Source organism: Mobula birostris, chromosome 5 (genome assembly GCF_030028105.1).
Source record: "Mobula birostris isolate sMobBir1 chromosome 5, sMobBir1.hap1, whole genome shotgun sequence".
In the NCBI taxonomy this organism is placed as follows: domain Eukaryota; kingdom Metazoa; phylum Chordata; class Chondrichthyes; order Myliobatiformes; family Myliobatidae; genus Mobula; species Mobula birostris.
Genome location: NC_092374.1, coordinates 92,198,837 through 92,222,484, shown reverse-complemented (window position 1 = coordinate 92,222,484; position 23,648 = coordinate 92,198,837). Strand labels below are relative to the sequence as shown.

Here is a 23,648-nt window from a genome sequence, read left to right as displayed (position 1 = left end):
GTAGGCATGTGGGAGGGCAGGGTTGTATTGATCCGAGAGTAGATTATAAGATCAGCACAACATTGTGGACCAAAGGGCCTCTGCCACCTGAAACTCCATGTGTGACTCGGATTGTCCTTCAGCAGAATGTTCCTGACCCTTTCTGATGCCTCTGCGCCGAGGAGAGGGTGAGACGAGAAGGCAGCTGCCTCACTGGCTGGTGCAGCCTTGCATTTGCCCACCCTGAGGTTAGAAGCACTGTGCAACAGTGAAATTTTAGGAGTTCTGGCAGCCAGTGTGCACAGCAAGCTCTTACTGCCAGTAAAGTGACATTGACTTGACCATCTGGTTACTGGAGAGGCAGGCAAGGTGTTGAGCTCCCTGTTTTCCCAGCTGTGTCTTGGAGACATTCTCCACCCACCTGGAGTCAGTATACTCCCATGGAGTTGCTGATAGTACTGCCCTGAGTCACTGCTGTCCTCCAGAGTCAGCCTGGAGTAGGACTCAAACCCATTATTTTTGTCCTGAAGAACAGTGGTGTCTGCTAGATGCCCTCTGCTTGAAGTCCTCATGAACGTCTGCAGGTGGCATAAACACGAGGAGGTACCCAGTGAGAAAAATGGCCAACAGTTGACCCAGTCATCCATCTAAACTACTCTTCCCATGGGCTACCTGAGGAATGGCCTTGATGGAAGAGCCCAGGGGAACCACTACTGTACAAAGCTTTTGACGTCCATGTTGAAATCATAAAACTGTTTAGCATAGTAGCAAGCCCTCTGGCCCACCTTGTCCATACTGACTGTGAAATCCACTGTTGGATTTAGACGTAGAATTGTTAGTTTCCTTGTATTTTAACTTTCCTATTTTTTTTATATTTTTATTTCATCACAAATATACAGTGAATTTTCCAGTCATTATGCTACAGTGTTTTCTGTATTTTTAACGTAGACATGGAAGAGTACAGCACAGGAGCAGGCCCACAATGAACTAGCTAAAAAGCAAATCAAACGCACCCAAACACTAATCCTTCCTACCTACACCACGTCCATATCCCTCCATCTTTCTTACATCCATGTGCCTATCCAAATGTCTCTTAAAAGCTGTTAATATGTTTTCCTCTACCACCATACCAGGCAACGCATTCCAGGCATCCACCACTCTCTGAGTAAAAGGCATCCCCTTTGAGCCTACCCCTTCTCACCTCCAATGGATGCCCTCTGATATTACACATTTCAACCCTGGGAAACAGATACTGTCCATCCACTCTATCTTTGAATCTCATAATCTTATAAACCTCTTTCAGATCTCCCCTCAGCCTGGCTAGGCACTTCTTTTTCTAGAAACTTCTTAGTTTTCATTAGCAGGTGTCACGCCACCAGGATCTGGTTATTTGATAGGTTAATTGTTGTAACTGGAATTTGTGTTATCTCTAATCTGAGTATGAAATGACCTTGGCTGCTTTATCCTTTGTCTTTTCCTTGTTCTCTCTGCTCCTTTTGCTTTGCTTGCCATTCTTGTAATATTTAACAAAATTGCTAAGCGATAACTTTTATGCCTCCTTGACTTCCAAATAGCCTACGGATGGCAAAAGCATCAGGATGCAGCAGCACACGTACTAATCCTAGTTGTCTAAATTATGACTGTATCCCTCCACACTTTTCCTATCCAAATGCCTTTTAAACATTGCAATTGTTTCTGCCTTTTTAACTTAGTATATCTTCTTTCTATATCTTCCTTTGGGAGCTTATTTCAGACATTCTCTGTGTGTAAACTTGCACCTCTGAACCCATTTCACCTTTATCTTCTAGTCTCTGCACTTGGAAAAAGACTCTGACTATCTCTGTCCCTCAAAATTTTATGAACCTCCATAAGGTTATGTTCAGTGTCGAGGTTCCAGTGGGAAACTCCTTTGTAATTTAGCTCGCAATCCAATCTTTGTATCGGCTGGGTTATAGTCAGTGACCTTGACCTGCCTGTTTTGCCACTGCAGTGCCAAGCCATTTCAGGAGATGTCAGTATCCCCGCCGGCACCCATGCTGGGATTGGACGAAGCTACTCTCTTTCCTCGGTATTCCCGGATGCGGCTTGGGACAGGGCCAGTAGCTGAGTCTTCCCTCTATGAGTATCAGATCCTGAAGGACACCCTTGACAAAGAGCGCACAAGGAGAAAGGTAAGGAATGGTGCCCCCTTGCACCCTCAAAGCCTGATTTCTAATTCACAGCAGCAGCTTTCACTTCAACAGCTCATCCAATCTGGTGAAACAACCCAAAACGTTTGGAAAAACAGTGTTATCAAAGTCTAAGTAAATTTATTATTAAGGTGCATATAGGTTGCCTAATACTACCTTGAAATCCATTTTCTTGCAGGCATTTACAGAAAATAAAGCAATATAATACAATTTATGAAAAGTATACATAAACAAAGTGTGACAAGCAATCAATGTGCAAATAAAAAATAGTACTGTGAACATGAGTTATAAGGTCCTTGAAAGTCAAGTTGCAGGTTGTAGAAACAGTTCAGAGCTGAGGTGAGTGAAGTTATCTACATTGGTTCAGGAGTCTGATGGATATAGTCTGATAACAGTTCCTGAACTTGCTGGTTTGGGACCTATGGCTGCTGTGTCTTCTGCTCAATGGTAGGAGCAAGGAGAGCTTAATCTCGGTGGTGGGGGGGCCTTGATGATGGATGCTGCTTTCTTGTGCCAGTGCTCCATATCAATGTGCTCAGTGGTGAGGAGGGCTTTGCCTGTGACGGACTGGGCTGTATCCACCTCTTTCTGTAGACTTTTCCATTCCTGGGCATTGGTGTTTTCGTACCAGGCTGTGATGCAACAAGTGAGGATACTTTCCACTGTGCCTGTATGGAAGTTTGTCAAAGCAGACCCAAATGACATCAAACGTTAACGATTTGGAAGTGTGGTGTATCTAAGTTGCTGTTGATACTAAATTGAGCAGAAAAACAAACTGGAGAGAGTTTGCAGAGAGATATAGATGGGCAGGGGTTTGGCAGATGGAGATCATCCACTTTGGAAGTCAGGTTATTATTTATGGAAACATAGAAAACCTACAGCACAATACAGGCACTTCGGCCCACAATGCTGTGCCAAAGATTAGAAACTACCTAGGGTTACCCTTTGCCTTCTAATTTTCTAAGCTCCATGTACCTATCCATTAGACTCTGAAAAGACCCTATTCTATCCGCCTCCACCACTGTTGCTGGCAGCCCATTTCACGCACTCACACTCTGCGTAAAAAACTTACCCCTGACATCTCCACTATATCTACTTCCAAGCACACTAAAACTGTGCCCTCTCGTGTTAGCCGTTTCAGCCCTGGGAAAAAGCCTCTAACGATCCACACGATCAATGCCTTTCATCATCTTGTACACCTCTTTCAGGTCACCTCTCATCCTGCGTCACTCCAAGGAGAAAAGGCCAAGTTCACTCAACCTATTCTCATAAGGCATGCTCCCCGATCCAGGCAACATCCTTGTAAATCTCTTCTGCACACTTACTATAGTTTCCATATCCTTCCCGTAGTGAGGTGACCAGAACGGAGTACAGTTCTCGAAGTGACCAGGATCCTATATAGCTGTAACATTACCTCTCGGCTCTTAAACTCAATCCAATGGTTGATGAAGGCCAATGCACCGTATGCCTTCTTAAGCACACAGTCAACCTGCGCAGTATCTTTGAGTGTTCTATGGACTTGGACCCCAAGATCACTCTGATCCTCCACACTCCCAAGAGTTTCACCATTTATACTATATTCTGCCATCATATTTGACCTACCAAAATGAACCACTTCATACTTATCTGGGTTGAACTCCATCTCCCACTTCTCAGCCCAGTTTTGCATCCTATCGATGTCCTGCTGTAACCTCTGACATCCCTCCACACTATCTGCAACACCCTCAACATTTGTGTCACCAGCAAATTTACTAACTTTACTTTATTACTTTATTGTCGCCAAACAATTGATACTAGAGCGTACAATCATCACAGTGATATTTGATTCAGCGCTTCGCGCTCCCTGAAGTACAAATCGATAGTATAATAAAAATTTAAATTAATAAATCATAAATAGAAAATAGAAAAGGGAAAGCAATGTTGTGCAAAAAAAACCGAGAGGCAGGTCCAGATATTTGGAGGATACAGCCCAGATCTGGGTCTGGTAACCCATCCCTCCACTTCCTCACCCAGGTCATTTATAAAAATCCCGAAGAGAAGGGGTCCTAGAACAGATCCCTGAGGCACTCTGCAGAGGAACCTGGGAGTGCGCTTGTATGAATCACAAAAGGTTTGCTTGCAGGTACAACAAAATATCAGCAGGCAAATGGGATGTTGGCTTTCATTGCTGGAGGAATTTCATTTAAGAGCAGGGAGGTTATGATGCAACTGTATTAGTGAGGCTGTACCTGGTGTGTGCAGTTCCAGTCTCCTTCCTTGAAGAGAGACATACTGGCTTTGGAGGCATTGTAGGGAAGGTTCATGAGGTTGATTCCAGATATGAGGAGGTTAACCTATGAAGAAAAATTGAGTCAGCTGGGACTATACTCAATGGAATTCATAAGAATGAGAGGGGATCTTCTAGAAACATGTAAAATTATGAAAGGGATAAATAAGATAGGGACAGGAAAGTTGGTTTCACTGGTAGATGAGACTAGAACTAGGGAACATGGCCTCGAGATTCAGTGGAATAGATTTAGAACAGATGAGGAGTAACTGCTTTTTCCAGAGAGTAGTGAATCTGTGGAATTCTCTGCCCAGGGAAGCAGTAGAGCAGAGGTAGGCAACTTTAAGCACAAATGATTTTCTAGCATGTGTTGTTCATTAATTTGAGGCCAAACATAACTAGATGTATTTAAATGGATAATTACCATATTTCAAATTTTTTATGGCATTTATCTGGCCCACCATCCGCTCATTACTACGCGATCTGGCCCACAGAGGCAAAAAGGTTGCTGACCCCTGCAGTAGAGGGTACTTCATTACATATAGTTTAGATACAATTAGATTGATTTTTTTTGCATAGTAGGGGAATCAAGGGTGAGGGGGAAAAGGCAGGTAGATGAAGCTGAGTCCACAGCCAGATCAGACACTGAATGGCAGAGCAGTTTCGATTGGCCAGATGGCTGACTCCTCCTGTTTCTTATGTTCTTAAGACTCCAGTTGCTGAAAACTGGAGTAAAAAAAAAGAACGAACTGCTCTAAGAACCATGTTATGTTTATTTAATTGTTTACTTTGTAGACGTATAAGTTTAGTGTAATTTATGTCTATTTAAATTTATGTGCACTTGTGTTTGTCTTGTAACATACTGCGCTGTTGTGGCTATGAAAAGCTAGTTTTCATCACATTTATACCTGTGACAACAATAAATTCCTTCCCCAAACCTCTCTTTCCTCCTTTGAGACTCTGCTTAAAGCCTGGACTCCGGATATCTCCATGCACGCTGAACTTCAGTTTGATGATGAACTGCTGGAGGAACTCAGTAGGTTAGGCAGCATCTGTGGAGGGAAATGGACTGTTGACATTTTGGGTTGAGACCCTTCATCCGGGCCACTCCTTGTGAAAACTTATCCTTCAAATCCCCTTTAAATTTCTTTTCTCTCCTTTAAACTTGTGCTCTCTGGTTATGGACTTCTCTGCCCTGGGAAGAAGACTCCATCTGCCCTATCTGTGCTTTGATTCTGAGGGGAATTGGTCCTTACTGTTCACTTCAGCCAGGTCTCTCAGTTTCTGCAACGTCCAGATGAAGGGTCTCAACCTGAAATCTGACTATCTATTTCCCTCCACAGAGACTGCCTGACTTGCTGAGTTCCTCTTGCATTATTGAACTAGAGTTCAGCGTGCATGGAGATATCAGGAGTCCAGCCTTTATGCAGAGTCTCAAAGGAGGAAAGAGAGGTTTGGGGAAAGGTATTCCCAACACTTGGGACCCAGTATGCTAAAGTCCCAGCAGCTAGTGGTGGCAATAAAATATCACTGTTGGTGAGCTATCTGCTGAACCTTGTCACTACTGTTCCTGGGTTTTTTAAGGACCAGCAGGCAAGATTGTCTGGACCTTTCTGAAGCCTTGGACGCAAAGTGTAGGTTCCTGTGCCAGGAGACCTTCCGTGGGGTTTTAGGGTTCACTCAGATTTCTGATCAGCTATGGGTGTGGTGTTGTGGATCAGAAGATCCTCCTCCATCTAAGGTTATGGGGCCCACCATGACTTCAAACTTGATCATCGGCAAGTTGGGTTGCAAGTTGACAAGGGCTGAAGAGAGAGGAATTAGTTCATAATGTGATGGTGACTCTCATTTGCATCAGAAACGGCTGGGGCCTTGAGTTGGGGTTGGGCAACAATGTGGAAATGTGTTAGGGAAAGGCTTGTCCAGAGCTGTGAAATTCAAAAGTCAGTCTGGTGATCAGGGCAGAAGCCCAGGGTTTGCATTTGGAGGAAGTAATGTAGAACCTGTATCAGGACTTGCGGCAAAAATCATGAGGCCAAGAAAGCTCATGAACACCTCTACTTCCTTAGGCATGTCTCTGTTGACCCTCACCAATTTTTATTGATGCACCGTAGAGAGCATTCTTTCTGGATGCCTAATGACTTGGTGTGGCAGCTGTTGTGCGCATGATTACAAGAAACGGTAGATAGTTATGATCATGGCTCAGCACATCACAGAAACCAAATTCCTCTCCATAACTCTGACTACAATTCTCGCTGCTTTGGTAAACATAGAAACATAGAAAATAGGTGCAGGAGTAGGCCATTCGGCCCTTCGAGCCCACACCTCCATTCAGTATGATCGTGCTTGATCATCCAACTCAGAACCCTGTACCTTCTTTCCATACCTCCTGATCCCTTTAGCCACAAGGGCCATATCTAACTCCCTCTTAAATATAGCCAACGAACTGGTCTCAACTGTTTCCTGTGGCAGAGAATTCCACAGATTCACCACTCTCTGTGTGAAGAAGTTTTTCCTAATCTTGGTCCTAAAAGGCTTCCCCTTTATCCTCAAACTGTGACCCCTCGTTCTGGACTTCCCCAACATCGGGAACAATCTTCCTACATCTAGCCTGTCCAATCCCTTTAGAATTTTATACTTTTCAATAAGATCCCCCCTCACTCTTCTAAATTCCAGAGAGTATAAGCCTAGTTGATCCAGTCTTTCATCATATGAAAGTCCTGCCATCCCAGGAATCAATCTGGTGAACCTTCTTTGTACTCTCTCTATGGCAAGAATTTCTTTCCTCAGATGAGGGAACCAAAACTGCACCTAATACTCCAGGTGTGATCTTACCAAGGCCTTGTACAACTGCAGTAGTACCTCCCTGCTCCTGTACTTGAATCCTCTTGCAATGAATGCCAGCATACCATTCGCCTTTTTCACCGCCTGCTGTACCTGCATGCCCACTTTCAATGACTGGTGTACAATGACACCCAGGTCTCGTTGCACCTCCCCTTTTCCTAATCAGCCACCATTCAGATAATAATCTGTTTTCCTATTCTTGCCACCAAAGTGGATAACCTCACATTTATCCACATTAAGTTGCATCTGCCATGAATTTGCCCACTCACCCAACCTATCCAAGTCACCCTGCATCCTCTTAGCATCCTCCTCACAGCTAACACTGCCACCCAGCTTCGTGTCATCCGCAAACTTGGAGATGCTGCATTTAATTCCTTCGTCTAAGTCATTAATATCTATTGTAAACAACTGGAGTCCCAGCACTGAGCCTTGCGGTACCCCACTAGTCACTGCCTGTCATTCTGAAAAGTTCCCGTTTATTCCCACTCTTTGCTTCCTGTCTGCCAACCAATTCTCTATCCACATCAATACCATACCCCCAATACCATGTGCTTTAAGTTTGCACACTAATCTCCTGTGTGGGACCTTGTCAAAAGCCTTTTGAAAATCCAAATATACCACATCCACTGGTTCTCCCCTATCCAGTCTACTAGTTACATCCTCAAAAAATTCTGTGAGATTTGTCAGACATGATTTTCCTTTCACAAATCCATGCTGACTTTGTCCGATGATTTCACGGCTTTCCAAATGTGCTGTTATCACATATTTGATAACTGACTCTAGCATTTTCTCCATCACCGATGTCAGGCTTACTGGTCTATAATTCCCCAGTTTCTCTCTCCCTCCTTTTTAAAAAAGCCGGGTTACATTAGCCACCCTCCAATCCTCAGGAACTAATCCAGAATCTAAAGAGTTTTGAAAAATTATCACTAATGCATCCACTATTTCTAGGGCTACTTCCTTAAGCACTCTGGGATGCAGACCATCTGGCCCTGGGGATTTATCTGCCTTTAATCCCTTCAATTTACCTAACACCACTTCCCTACTAACATGTATTTCCCTCAGTTCCTCCATCTCACTGGATCCTCGGTCCCCTACTGTTTCCGGAAGATTATTTATGTCCTCCTTAGTGAAGACAGAACCAAAGTAATTATTCAGTTGGTCTGCCATGTCCTTGTTCCCCATGATCAATTCACCTGTTTCTGACTGTAAGGGACCAACATTTGTCTTAACCAATCTTTTTCTTTTCACATCTCTATAAAAGCTTTTACAGTCAGTTTTTATGTTCCCTGCCAGCTTTCTCTCATAATCTTTTTTCCCTTTCATAATTAAGCCCTTTATCCTCCTCTGCTGGACTCTGAATTTCTCCCAGTCCTCAGGTGTGCCACTTTTTCTGGCTAATTTGTATGTTTCTTCTTTGGAATTGACACTATCCCTAATTTCCCTTGTCAGCCACGGGTGCACTCCCTTCCCTGGTTTATTCTTTTGCCAAAGTGGGATGAACAATTGTTGTAATTCATCCATTTGATCTTTAAATGCTTGCCATTGCATATCCACCGTCAATCCTTTAAGTATCATTTGCCAGTCTATCTTAGCTAATTCACGTCTCATACCTTCAAAGTTACCCTTCTTTAAGTTCAGAACCTTTGTTTCTGAATTAACTATATCACTCTCCATCTTAATGAAGAATTCCACCAGATTATGGTCACTCTTACCCAAGGGGCCTCGCACGACAAAATTGCTAACCGACCCTTCCTCATTGCTCAATACCCAGTCTAGAATGGCCTGCTCTCTAGTTGGTTCCTCAACATGTTGGTTCAGAAAACTGTCCCGCATACATTCCAAGAAATCCTCTTCCTCAGCACCCTTACCAATTTGGTTCACCCAATCTATATGTAGAGTGAAGTCACCCATTATAACTGATGTTCCTTTATTGTACGCATTTCTAATTTCCTGTTTAATGCCATCCCCAACTTCACAACTACTGTTAGGTGGACTGTACACAACTCCCACCAGTGTTTTCTGCCCCTTAGTGTTATGCAGCTCTACCCATATCGATTCCACATCCTCCCGGCTAATGCCCTTCCTTTCTATTGCATTAATCTCCTCTCTAACCAGCAACGCCACCCCACCTCCTTTTCTTTCATGTCTATCCCTCCTGAATATTGAATATCCCTGAATGTTGAGCTCCCATCCTTGGTCACCCTGGAGCCATGTCTCTGTGATCCCAACTATATCATATTCATTAATAACTATCTGCACATTCAATTCATCCACCTTGTTACGAATGCTCCTTGCATTGACATACAAAGCCTTCAGGCACACTTTTACAACTCTCTTAGCCCTTATACAATTATGTTGAAAAGTGGCCCTTTTTGATGCTTGCCCTGGATTTGTCGGCCTGCCACTTTTACTTTTCACCTTACTACTTTTTGCTTCTACCCTCACTTTACACCCCTCCGTCTCTCTGCACTGGTTCCCATCCCCCTGCAACATTAGTTAAAGCAGCTAATATAATCGAAGACCCCACCCACCCTGTGCGTTCTCTCTCCTCTCTCCTATTGGGCAGAAGATACAAAAGCCTGAAAGCACAAACCACCAGGCTCCAAGGACAGCGCCTATCCCTTTCTTGAACACACCTCTTGTATGACAAGATGGACTTGGGCTTATGATCTACCTCATTATGATCATGTACTTCATCTGCACTGCATTCTTTCAGCAGCTTTTGCACCTTATTCTGCATTGTTATTGTTTTAACTCACTCTGGCTCAATTTGATCTGTATGAACAGTGTGCAAGACAAGCTCTTCACCGTATCTCAGCACATGTGACGGTAATAAACTAATTCCAATGCCAAACTGGATTCTTTCTACCAGTAAGAATCATAATATAAGAGTAGGGACACCTGGTTTCAATAACTTTGGCCACAGTGTGAGTCGTGAACAATGCTGGTCACCACGTTACAAGGATGCACTAAAATAGGTGGGTGCAGAGGAAACGTGAGGAATTACCAGGGCTGGGAGGTAATAATTGCGTGAAGAAGCTGTCTAGGTCCAGGTTAGTTTTCCTTGCAAAGAGATTGATGGGAGATTTATTTGAGATGTATAAAACGGAAGGTGTTGGCTGGAGTAGAAAGCTAGGATTCTCACAAGGCAGAGATATTCCTAGTGCACGAGGGACTAAAACTAGACAGGCTTTGGTTTATGGTTAGAGGGGATTTGAAAGGTAAGATTTTCCACACAGAGGGTGATGTATAGTTGGAACAAGCTGTAAGAGGAGGTAGTGGACTCAGATACAATTACGTTTAAAAGGTGTTTGGACAGGTACTTGGATAGGAAAGGAATAGAGTGATGTGGGCTAATGCAGGCAAGTGGGATGTGTTGATAGGCATCATAGTTGAAAGAGCCCATCTCTGCTGTACGTTTCAATGTGGAGAGCATTCCAACTGGCTGCATCACATTCTGGTGGTGCGGAATGAGGGCTACTGCACAGGATCAAAGTAAGCTACAGAGAGTCGTAAACTTTGTCAGCTCCAGCATGGGCCTTGGTAGTATCCAGGACATCGTCAAGGAACGATGTTTCAATAAGGAGCATCCATCATTAAGGACCCCCATCACCCAGGTCATGGTTTGTTCTCATTGCTACCATCAGGTAGGAGGTACAGGAGCCTGAAGGTACACACTCAGCGATTCAGGAACAGCTTCCTCCACTCTGCCATCCGATTTCTGAATGGACATTGAACCCATGAACGCTACATCACTACTTTTTATTTCTATTTTTGCACTACTTATTTAATTTAACTATTTTTATTTATTTATTTCATGTAATTCTCATTTTCCCTAGAATTATCTATTGCATTGTACTGCAGCCGCAAAGACAACAAATTTCATGACATATGCCAGTGACATTAAATCTGACTCTATTAACTAGAGGTTTATATTTAAGGTAAGACTTTTCCCCCTGGGCAGAAATGACTAATTACAGGGGAGCATAATTTTGAGGTGATTGAAAGAAAGTATAAGGGGGAATGTCAGCAGTATGTTCTTTACATAGAGATGGTGGGTGTGATTCGGGGTGGTATTAGGGGTATTTAAGAAACTCTTAGATAGGCACATGGATTATGAAAAATGGAGGGCTATGTAAGAAGGAAGGCTTAGATTGATCTTAGAGTAGGTTAAAAAGCTGACACAACATGAAGGGCTGAAAGGCCTGTACTGTGCTGTATTGTTCTATGTAATTGGTAGACAGATTAGTAGAGGGGTGAAAGAAGATTTTTCCACCCAAGCAGAGATGGAAGTCAGGAGCTTGCTTTCCAGTAAGAGAGGTGAAAGCAATATTTAAAAAATCTGTGGATGAGGAAAAGCATAATCTTCAAGGCTACGGATGTGGTTTTCACCTGAACAGCTGTTTTATTGGATGCCATGGATGCAGCTGGCAGAAGGATCCACGTTTGTGTTGTTTCACCTTTCTGCTTGCCCGGACTTGCCCTCCCCCCCCACTCCCCCGCCAGCAACTCTTGCTCTGACGTTGCTGGTAAATGTGAACTCCCCCTCACATGGTTCTCTCACCCGCAGGCCGGCTGTATTTAGAAAGCCAATCTGTCCGCTAATCTTCTTTACAGATCTTCAGGCTCCTCCTCTTGGCGTTTGCTGTCGGTCCAAGATCAGCTTGTGGGTTGTGTTCCCTCAGATGACTGGAATGCTTAGGTCGAGCTTGTGAAGAGAGTTACAGGGAGCTTGCAGTACAGCCCATCTTCTGACTTTTCTGTGTATCCATTCCTAGCTCTGAACTCTATTTAAAAATTCACCTTTGATGACATCTAATCTTTCTTGTTCCACACAAAACTGAGCACAAATCCCTGTACACATTGATAGGCAAATGGCCATTGCCCAACCATACAAAAGCCCTGTGCAGCTGCTGATGAATTTGTTCTATTTAAACTGGCATGTTTAATCAGTCCAAAAGTGATGGCTGACCTTAACAAATCCAGCCTTTGCACATTGTCACAAGAAAGTAGTATCCATCATCAAGGATTCCCACCATCCAGACCATGCTCTCTTCTTGCTTCTACCATCGGGCAGGAGGTACAGGAGCATTAGGTTCCACACAACCAAGGAACTATCAAAGCTGGCCGCTGGGTAGTGACATCAAAACTGGACTTTGAGGCGAGGGGCCCTGGGTTCAAATCCGGCTGGCTCCTTGAATGCTTTCCATCCGTGCTGGGTTGAGCGTCGAGCTGGCAACTCAGCCTTGTAAAAATCAGACAAAATGTTAAAGCAACAGCAAGATTGCCACCTGACATGTCACAAAGTGCGGAGAGGAATAGTAACTTGCAGGCTACTAAACTGGTCATCTTTAGTGCACTCTGTTGTTAGTCAGCCTTTGTTATGTATAGTTTGTCATGAATTCTATCGTATTTCTTTATTTTCCTGTAAATGACTGCATGAAAAATGAACCTCAAGGAAGTATATGGTAACATGTAGATAATTTGATAATAATTTTGACTTTGACAGAGTAGGCTGGAATCTAATCAAGGAGTTTAGATATTTATATTTAAAATAACAGGTACTGAAGGATGTTAGGAAATTGAATCTAATCAAGAGGGTTCATGGGGGGGGGGGAAAAGGATTTATATAAATAAATAAATTGGACAGCAAGACCCTACATAGTAAAAACATACGTAACGATCACCAGGGTCACCCCCCCTCCCCCCACTTTTGACTTTTACTGGGGACATTATATAGATGATTGTGAAGAGGATGAATTTCAGGTGGTATACTAAATACAGTGGTGCTAGAAGGTTTTTCTCTAAATATGACCTAAAATGTGATCAGATCTTGACGTAAAACTAGATAAAGAGAACCCAGTTAAATAAATAACACAAAACACAGTATACTTATTCATTTATTTATTGAGAAAAATGATCCAATATTACATATATTTGTTGGAAGAAGTATGTGAACCTTTGCTTCTAGTAACTGTGTGACCGTCTTGTACAGCAATAACTTCAACCAAACGTTTCTGGTTACTGTTGATCAGTCCTGCACATTGGCTTGGAGGAATTTTAGGCCATTCCTCCTCACAAAACTGCTTTAATTCGGTGATGTTGGCAGGCTTCCTTACATGAACTGCTAGCTTCAGGTCCTTCCACGACATTTCTATAGGAATAAGGTCAGGACTTTGATTCGGCCATTCGAAAACACAAATTTTCTTCATTTTAAACCATTCAGTTGTTGACGTACTCTTGTCTTTCAGATCATGGTCTTGCTGCATTATCCAACTTCTATTAAGCTTCAGATGATGGACTGCTACCCTGGCATTCTCCTGTAAAATGTCTTGACATAATTTTGAACTCAACGATCGCAAGCTGTCCAGGCCCTGAGGCAGCAAAGCAACCCCAAACATTGATGTTCCTTCCACCATGCTTCACAATTGAGATGAGGTTTTGGTGTTGGTGTGCTTTTTCCCTCTAAACATAGCAGTGTGCATTTCTGCCAAAAAATTCAACTTTTGTCTCATCTGTCCTCAGAATATTGTCCCAGAAGCATTGTAGAACATCCAGGTGGTCTTTTGCAAACTTGAGACGGGCAGCAGCGTTTATTTTTTGGGGAGCAGTGGTTCCTCTGCGGTGTCTTTCCATGAGCACCATCGTTGTTCAATGTTTTTCTTATAGTGGACACATGAACAGAGGCTTTAGCAAGTTCTAGAGATTTCTGCTGGTCTTTTGCTGTTACCCTTGGGTTCCTCTTCACCTCCTTCAGCATTGCACGTTGTGCTCTTAGTGTGATCTTTGCAGGATACCCACTCCCAGGGAGAGTAGCAACAGTACCGAGTTTCCTCTGTCTGTAGACAATTTCTCTTGCTGTGGACTGGTGAATGCTCAGGTCTTTCGAAAAGCTTTTGCAGCCTTTTCCAGCTTCATCTCTACAATTCTTCTAAGGTCCTCTGAAAGTTGTTTTGATCAAGATATGGTGCACGTAAACAGGTCTTTCTTGAAAAGAGCAGGCTCTGTCAGTAACCTGACTTTGTGTGTGTTTTTAAAGGGCAGGGCACCTCTACAACCCACACCTCCAATCTCATCTCTTTGATTGGAACACCTGATTCCAAATAGATTTTGTAGAAGGCATTACCCCAGAAGTTCACATGTTTTTTTCAACCAGCACATGTAATATTGGATGATTTTTCTCAATAAATAAATTAACAAGTGTAGTGTTTTTCATGTTATTTATTTAATTGTGTTCTCTTTATCTAGCTTTACGAATTGTGTGAAGATCTGATTGCACTTTAGGTCATATTAATGCAGAACTGGAAAAAATTCTACAGGATTCACAAACTTCCTAGCACTACTGTACATACTCTGAAACTAAATGTACTTTGAAACTTTAAAGGGCCCAAAGCATTGTTGAGGATCTCTACCACCCATCCCATAATCTCTTTGATCCCCGACCATCAAGAAGGAGGACAAGGACTGCCAGACTGGGTAACAGCTTCTTCCCTCAGGCTCTGAGATTAATGAATACTGGCCACCACCAAGCTGGGACAGCAAGCTGTTTACTGTTTACTTGTGCTACACACTACATGCACTTGAATTATGTTGTATTAACTTATTTATGGTAATATTTTGTTTCAGGTGCTGTTTGTGATGTATGTTTTGTGGGTGCACCGTGGTCTGGAGGAACATTGTATATATGTACAGTCAGATGACAATAAACTTGATTTGAACAGCAGACCCAAGAGAGAGCTGCAGGCTAGAGCCTTACTGAGGGCTTTGGAGAGCTTATAAATAACCTGTGATTTTTAGGCTGGAATCGCATATTGCAGCTTACATTAGCCTATTTATGCAATAACAGGTACAGGGAGTGAGTTGGAGACTAGAATGTAATCGAGGTTTGAATGGTTTAGATGTGGAGCAAGGGAAATCTGACATGTTGCTTATGGTATGTGCTCCTTCATGATGCTTGTGAGAGGCTTAATGATTTAATTCTTGTAGATTTAATACAAATCAATCCTTGGTTCTTGGAAACCTTAAATCCCTTAACCTTGTGTACAGTGTTGTGCAGAAAATTGTTCCTGAGATTTCCCATTGTTTTAATAGGAAATTCCTTCTGTATTTCAAACTTCAGAGACTTGGATACCACTGCCTCTCCAGTTTAAAAAAAATATTTAGAGATACAGCATGGAATAAACCCTTTCGGCCCAGCAACCTCCCAACTTAACCCTAGCCTAATCACCGGACAAATTACAATGACCAATTAACCTAGTAACTGGTATGTCTTTGGACTGTGGGAAGAAACCGAGCACCTGGAGGAAACCCACGCACACACGGAAACGAACATACAAACTTACTTACAAGGATGTCTGAATTGAACTCTGAACTCCGACGCCCTGAGCCTCAATAGCGTCACATGATCTGCTACGCCTTTTGCGCCTCCATTGTCAACATCAATACCTTTGGTTTTCTGGAATTGTCTCTTTAAACCTCTCTGGCTCCTTAATCCTCTCTCTATCCTTGCAATGTTCCTTAAAGCTCAAAGCTAAGCAGCCCGGAATGCCCTCTTCTAGATTAAATGTTTTAATGTTGGTTTTGGTGATTGTTTTAATTGGGCTGATATTTATATATAACTGTTGTTACATTGGACACACAGCAGGAGGAGCAGGTGAGTTCTTCTGGTGTCCTAGCCACTATTTGAAAAGCTGAAGGTTTTTGAATAGTCATACAGAAACCAGCTGTTCAGATAGCTGTGTCCATGTGGATCACTTAGTACCACCTTCCCCTGCTTCCCTTCAAAACCTCTCACTCATTATAAACATGAGAAAGCCTGTAGATGCTGGAAGTTGAAAGCAACACACAAGATGCTGGAGGAACTTGGCAAGTCAGGCAACATCTATGGAAATTAATAAATAGTTGATATTTCGGGTCGAGACCCTTTTTCAGTACTGGAAAGGAAGAGGGAAGACATCAGAATAAAATGGTGGGGACACTGGAAGGCAACGAAAGTAATAGCTGAAGCCAGGTGCTTGGAAAGGTCAAGGGCTGGAGAAGAAGGAATCTGATAGGAGAGGAAGAGTGGACCATAGGAGAAAGAGGAGGAGGAGAGGACTCGGGGAGGTGATCGGCATGTGAGAAGAGGGAAGAAGGGAGGGGGAGGGAATTTTTTCTACTGGAAATCAATATTCATGCTGTCAGGTTTGAAGCTAGCCTGCAGAATAGAATTAGAATAGAGTAGAATTTATTTAAATTTTACATCTATCCCACAATGTGAGGGAGTAAAAATTTTTGCATTATGACTCCGTTGCAATGTACAGACTTGTGAATTTAAAAGTCTAATGGCTTGTAGGAAGAAGCTGTCCGGGCTTTAATGCTGCAATAGCACTTGCCAGATGGAAGCAGCTGAAACCGTTTAAGGTTGGGGTGACTGGTGTCCCCGATGATCTTCCAGGCCTCAGGTCACCTGCTGCTGTATGTTCTCAATGGAGGGAAGTTCACATCCAGAGATGCACTGGGCTGTCCGTGCCATTCTCTGCAGTGCCCAGCGATCAAGGTTGCTGCAGTTCCCGTATGAGGCGGTGAAATGAACAGTCAGTATGCTCTCAATGATGCCCCTATAGAAGGTCTTGAGGATGTGGGGGCCCATGCCAAACTTCTTCAGTCACCTGAGGTAGTAGAGATGCGGTTGTGCTTTTTTTGCCACAAAGTCTGGGTGAGATCATCGGTGACGTGTATACCAAGGAACTTGAAACTATTCAGCCTCTCATCTGCAGACGCAATGATGTTGATCGGGCTGAGCCTGTCTCCATTCCTCCTGTATTCCACAATCAGTTCCTCCACCCCTGAGGGTAGCCTCATCATGGCACAAGGGGAGACCATGGACCAACGCGTTGGAGTGGGAATGGGAATCAGAAGTTCTGCTTGTGGTGGATGGAGCTTAAAAAGCCCATATCCTCTGGCTTTAGATATCTCTGCCATGGGCACTTTATCAGTAAAAGTGATGTCAAAATTCTAAGTAAATTTATTGTTGAAGTACGAATATGTCACCAAAGTCTAGCTTGAGATTCATTCTCTACGACAGAATCAGTGAAATACTCCACACACAGACTGACAAGCCGGCAAAGTGCAAAAGAAGACAAACTGTACAACTACAAAATAAATAATCTGAGAGCGTGAGTTGTAGAGTCTTTGAATGTGAGTCTGTAGGTTGTGTTCAGTGAGTGAAGTTAGCCACACTGGTTCAGAGCTGGTGGTTGTGGGGTAATAACTGTTCCTGAACCTGGTGGTGTGGCACCTAAGGCTCTTGTACCTCCTGCCTGATGACAGCAGCAAGAAGAGACCATGGCCTGGGTGGTATGGGTCCTTGATGAATGGTGGTTTCTTGTGGCAGCACTCTTTGTAAATGTGTTCAGAGGTTGTGAGGGCTTTTCCTGTTGATGGACTGGGCTGTATCACCACTTTGACTTTGTATGACTTTATACTGACTGACTCTGTCTGACCTTAGACTGGGCTGTATCACCACCTTGACTGTGACTGACCTTATACTGACTTGGTGCTCTTTGTAAATGTGTTCAGAGGTTGTGAGGGCTTTTCCTGTGATGAACTGGGCTGGATCACCACCTTGACTCTGTCTGACCAGGTGCTATTTGCCAGCACTTGGTCCACAGCTGACTCGTCAGGTTTATTGTTATATGGCTAAGTACAGTGAGGTACAAGTACAATGAGGGCATCAGTTTAATGTGAGTGGGGAAATTTAGAGGTTAAAGATAAAGATCAGCTTTATTTGTCACATGTACTTGGAAATATGCAGTCAAATGCATCATCTGAGTCAAGCACAGTCAAAGGATGTGCTGAGAAGAGCCCACAAGGGTCACAATTCATCTAGTGCCAACATAGCATGCCCACAACTTACTAACCCCTAACCATACAGTACTGTGCAAAAATCTTAGACACCCTCAAATTTTTTTTAAGAGATGGTATGACCTCCACAGAACCCTCATCTCAACATCATCCAAACCCCAAATGATGACGCTGAAAAGCATTGCGATCCAGGGAATCTATCAATGCCTTCCCCAAGCTCTAGCTTTATTTATACAATAGAGGCACAAGAAACTGCAGATGTTGGAATCTGGATTAACATGATCTGCTGGAGGAATTTGGTAGATCAAGCAGCTTCCATGGGAGAAATTAAGACCCACATTGGGAAATTAAAGTCTCAACCTGAAATGTTAGTTCTTTTCCGCCGGCAGGTGCTGCGCAACACGCTGACTTCTGCCACAAGATCATTTGTTGACTTTATAAGAGCACTTAGCCACAAATGGTGGCAAGCTTTCCTCCTGTAGTCTGCTACCCATCCACATCCCTTCTGTGACCTGAGGTCCTAACCACTCTTCAAATTCCATTTATAATGTTCAGTATACATTGACATGCCAAAGTTTAGGCACCCTGGTCAAAATTTCTGTTACCTTGAGTAGCTAAGCGAGTAAAAGATGAACTGATTTCCAAAAGGCATAAAGTTAAAGATGACACATTTCTTTAATATTTTAGGCAAGAAAACTTTTTTATTTCCATCTTGTACAGTTTCAAAATAACAAAAAACGAAAAGGGCCTGAAGCAAAAGTTTGGGCACCCTGCATGGCAGTACTTAGTAAACCCCCCCCCCTTGGCAAGTATCACAGCTTGTAAACGCTTTTTGTAGCCAGCTAAGAGTCTTTCAATTTTTGTTTGGGGGATTTTCGCCCATTCTTCCTTGCAAAAGGCTTCTAGTTCTTGGGCCGTCTTGCACGCACTGCTCTTCTGAGGTCTATCCACAGATTCTCGATGATGTTTAGGTTGGGGGACTGTGAGGGCCATGGCAAAATCTTCAGCTTGCGCCTCTTGAGGTAGTCCATTGTGGATTTTGAGGTGTGTTTAGGTTCATTATCCAGTTGTAGAAGCCATTCTCTTTTCATCTTCGGCTTTTTTACAGACGGTGTGATGTTTGCTTCCTGAATTTGCTGGTATTTAATTGAATTCATTCTTCCCTCTACCGGTGAAATGTTCCCCGTGCCGCTGGCTGCAACACAAGCCCAAAGCATGATCGATCCACCCCCGTGTTTAACAGTTGGAGAGGGGTTCTTCTCGTGAAATTCTGCACCCTTTTTTCTCCAAACATACCTTTGCTCATTGCTGCCAGAAAGTTCTATTTTAACTTTATCAGTCCACAGGACTTGTTTCAAAAATGCATCAGGCTTATTCTGATGTTCCTTTGAACCTTTTGAATAGAACTTTTTGGCCGCAATTAACTAAATCCAATTCACTGAAGATAGGTCCAGATAATTTAAACTGGGAGAGTATATCCTATAGCAAAAACATTGCTTTCTATCCAGAAGACAACAAAAGAACAACATGAGATAATGAGATAACGAGGCCTTAAAGTGAGATCATTGGTGTGGGAGCATCTCAGTGGATGGGCAAGTGAGTACAGTTAACACCTTTTGTTCAAGAGCCTTATGGTTGAGGGGTAGTAACTGTTTTTGTTTCTCCTCTTGCACTCAAATATTCCAAATGCAGCCTCACCAATGTCTTGTAAAACTGCATTACAGGCAGCTGCAGGAGTTGCAAATTGTTACAATCTGTGGTGCTCCTTTCTCAGTTGCCTGCTTGTCAAGTGTGTTGACACTGAGCTCGTTCTCTTCCCCTCTCTCTCTCCCCCCCTCTCCCCCCCCTCTCCCCCCCCTCTCCCCCCCTCTCCCCCCCCTCTCTCCCCCCCCTCTCTCCCCCCCCCTCTCTCCCCCCCCCTCTCTCCCCCCCCCTCTCTCCCCCCCCTCTCTCCCCCCCCTCTCTCCCCCCCCTCTCTCCCCCCCCTCTCTCCCCCCCCTCTCTCCCCCCCCTCTCTCCCCCCCCTCCCCCCCCTCTCTCCCCCTAATTCAATCTCAGCACTGTGAGAAGCAGATTCAGATCCTGCAGAACAAGATCTTGGAACTCCAGCAGCAGTTGGCTGTGGCAGTGTCAGCGGACCGCAAGAAGGATATTATGATCGAGCAGCTGGACAAGGTACAGAGACAAATCAAACCGTTCCCTCCAGCTGTCCGTATGAACATTTGATCAGCATAGTGCAGGCCCTTTGGCCCATGAGCTTTTAATCTAACCCTTTCCATCCATATGGCCCTCCACTTTCCTTTTGTCCATGTGCCTAACTTAGAGTTTCTTAAATGTCCCTAATGTACAGGCAAATGTATGTATATATATGTGTGTGTGTGTGTGTGTGTATATATGTGCGTGTATGTGTGTGCGGGTGTATGTGTATATATATATATATGTATGTGTGTGTGTATGCTTGCGCGTGTGTGTGTATGCTTACATGTGTGTAGGTGCGTATATGTTCGTGTGTGTACGTGTCTGTATTTGTGTGTGCGTGCGTGTATATGTTTGTGTATATGTTTGTGTGTGTGCATGTATGTTTATGTGTGTACATATGTGTGTATATATATGTTTATGTGTGTATTTATGTGTCTGCGCATTTATGTTTGTGTGCTTATGTTTGTGTGTGCGTATGTGTTTATCTGTGTGTGTGTGTGTACGTATATAGATGGATATACATTATTGATCCTGAGGGAAATTGGGTTTCGTTGCAGCCACACCAACCAAGAATAGAGCATAAATATAGCAATACAAAAACCACAAACAATCAAACAACAATATGCAAACTATGCCAGATGGAAAAAAGTCCAGGAACAGTCTATTGGCTCAGGGTGTCTGACCCTCCACGGGAGGAGCTGCAAATTCGATGGCCACAGGCAGGAACAACCTCCTGTGCCGCCCGGTGTTGAATCTCGGTGGAATGTGGCTGAAGTCCAACAGTAAAAAGTTCAATATCCAGTCTACAAACACGTTCCTTGATCGTAATATGACCCGGATTGCACCATCTGTTGTTAACCAGAGCAGTAAGCACCCAACTCCTTTACGCTTACCACTCTCAGTGCACTTCTGGTCAGCCGGGACGGTCTGGAAGCCGTCCATGGAGAAGTTTTGATCGGGTATGTCCTCGTGCAGCCCTGTTCCAGTGAAACACATAACACTGCACTCCCGAAATGTTCTCTGACGCCTGGCTAACGCCGTGAACTCATCCATTTTATTACCCACTGAACTCCTCTTCTCCATAAGTCTCTGTTATCTCGACCCGGTCCTCTTTCCTCGACTTTGTGATCCCTCTCTGCATCCTCTGAGTGTTTTCCTCCGATTTTAGCAGGGGTGTCCGCCGCTCTGCTCGCTAAACCGGCCGGCATTAGCGCAAGTAGCTGGTCCCTGGAATGAACAATGCGACCATGCTTCTGTCCCGCGTGTCGGGATGTAACTATTCCCAGCGCTAAAAACCCAAATAAAACTCTCTCTACCAGCGTGTTAGAGAGGGTGCAGCTTCAATGTGTTACCGTGAAATAAAGACAAAAAATAACGTAAGTTAAAGAGTAAGAATCCGATCGGAACGGCTGTAACAGGCTGTATGCACGACCAGAGCATGCGCACTGTGACGTGTTTGTGTGTGCATGTGTGTGTATGTGTTTGTGTGTGTGTATATGTTTATATGTGTGTGGGTATGTTTTTAAAAATATCGTGTGTGTGTGTGTGGGGGGGGTGTGGGAGGTGTATATATTTATTGTTTTACAACATTGAATCACAGTGGATTTAATTTGTTTTTTTTTTACACTGATCCACAGAAAAAGACTCTTTCTTGTCAAAGTGAAAACAGACCTCTACAAAGTGATCTAAATTAATTATAAATATAAAACACAAAATAATTGATTGTCCCCCTTCAAGTCAATATTTAGTAGATGCATCTTTGTCAGCAATTACAGCCTTGAGTCTGTGTGGGTAGGTCTCTATCAGCTTTGCACATCTGGACACTGAAATTTTTCCCCATTCTTTAAAATTGCTCAATCTCTGTCAGATTGTGTGGGAATCGTGAGCGAAAAGCCACAGATTCTCAATTGGATTGAGGTCTGGACTCTGACTTGGCCACTCCAGGACATTAACTTTGTTGTTTTTAAGCCATTCCTGTGCAGCTTTGGCTTTATGCTTGGAGTCATTGTCTTGCTGGAAAAGAAGTTCTCGTTCTCTTCCAGACTGCTTCAGGTTTTCCTCCAGGATTTCCCTATATTTTGCGGTTTTCATTTTACCGTCTACCTTCACAAGCCTTCCAGGATCTGCTGCAGTGAAGCATCCCCACAGCATGATGCAGCCACCACCATGCTTCATGGTAGGGATGGTGTGATTTTGATGATGTGCGGTGTTTGGCTCACACCAAACATAGCATTTAGTCTGATGGTCAAAAAGCTCAGTTTTGGTCTCCTGAGGGCTTAGAACCTTCTTCCAGCTGGCCTCAGAGACTCCCACATGCCTTCTGGCAAACTCTAGCCGAGATCTCATGTGAGTTTTATTCAACAGTGGCTTTCTCTTTGCCACTCTCCCATAAAGCTGTGACTGGTGAAGCACCAAGGCAACAGTTGTTGTATGCACAGCCTCTCCCATCTCAGCCACTGAAGTTTGTACCACCTCCAGAGTTGTCATAGGTCTCTTGGTGGCCTCCCTCACTAGTCCCCTTCTTGCACGGTCACTCAGTTTTTGAAGATGGTCTACTGTAGGCAGATTTAGAGCTGTGCCATGTTCTTTCCATTTCTTGATGATTGACTTAACTGTACTCCAAATGATAGTCAGTGACTTGGAAATTTTCTTGTATCCATCTCAATAACCTTTTTGTGGAGTTGCTTGGAGTGTTCTTTTGTCTGGTGGTATAGTTTCTACCAGGTTACTGACTCACCAGCAGTTGGACCTTCCAGATACAGGTGTATTTTTACTACAGTCAATTGAAACACCTTGACTGCACACAGGTTTCCAGAAACAGATCTTAATTTAACTAATTATGTGACTTTTGAAACCAATTGGCTGCACTAGCGATGATTTGGTATATCATACTAAATGCGGGTGAATACTTATACAATTAATTACTTTGTGTTTTAGATTTGTAATTAATTTAGATCACTGTAGAGATTATTTTCACTTTGACACGTAAGAATCTTTTTCCGTTGTTCAGTGTCAAAAAAAAGCCAAATTTAATCCACTGTGATTCAATGTTGTAAAACAATAAACCATGAAATCTTCCAAAGGGGGTGAATACTTTTATCAGGACTGTATATTTGCGTGTGTGCCCTGGCTCGCACAACTTATCTTCATAAAATTTGTTCTCCAATCCAGGCACCATCCTGGAAAATCTCCTCTGCACCCTCTCTAAAGCTTCCACATAGTTCCAATAATAAGGTGACTAAAATTGAACACAATACTCCAAATCTGGTCTAATCAAAGTTAACCTTCCTTATTACCAACTAAGCTATCAGGACCCCCTCCCT

At 43.4% G+C, this 23,648-nt stretch overlaps 1 protein-coding gene across 4 annotated transcripts in view; it reads left to right on the top strand.

The window, feature by feature from the left end:
• The window catches only part of cntrob (centrobin, centrosomal BRCA2 interacting protein), a 92,050-nt gene that overhangs the window by 24,200 nt on the left and 44,202 nt on the right, over window positions 1–23,648 (top strand). For all 4 annotated transcript variants that reach the window (XM_072258428.1, XM_072258429.1, XM_072258430.1 and 1 more), the window contains exons 5-6: window positions 1,970–2,150; window positions 20,185–20,301. In XM_072258428.1, coding sequence (XP_072114529.1) covers window positions 1,970–2,150; window positions 20,185–20,301 — 298 coding nt within the window. The remainder of the gene's footprint in view (window positions 1–1,969; window positions 2,151–20,184; window positions 20,302–23,648) is intronic.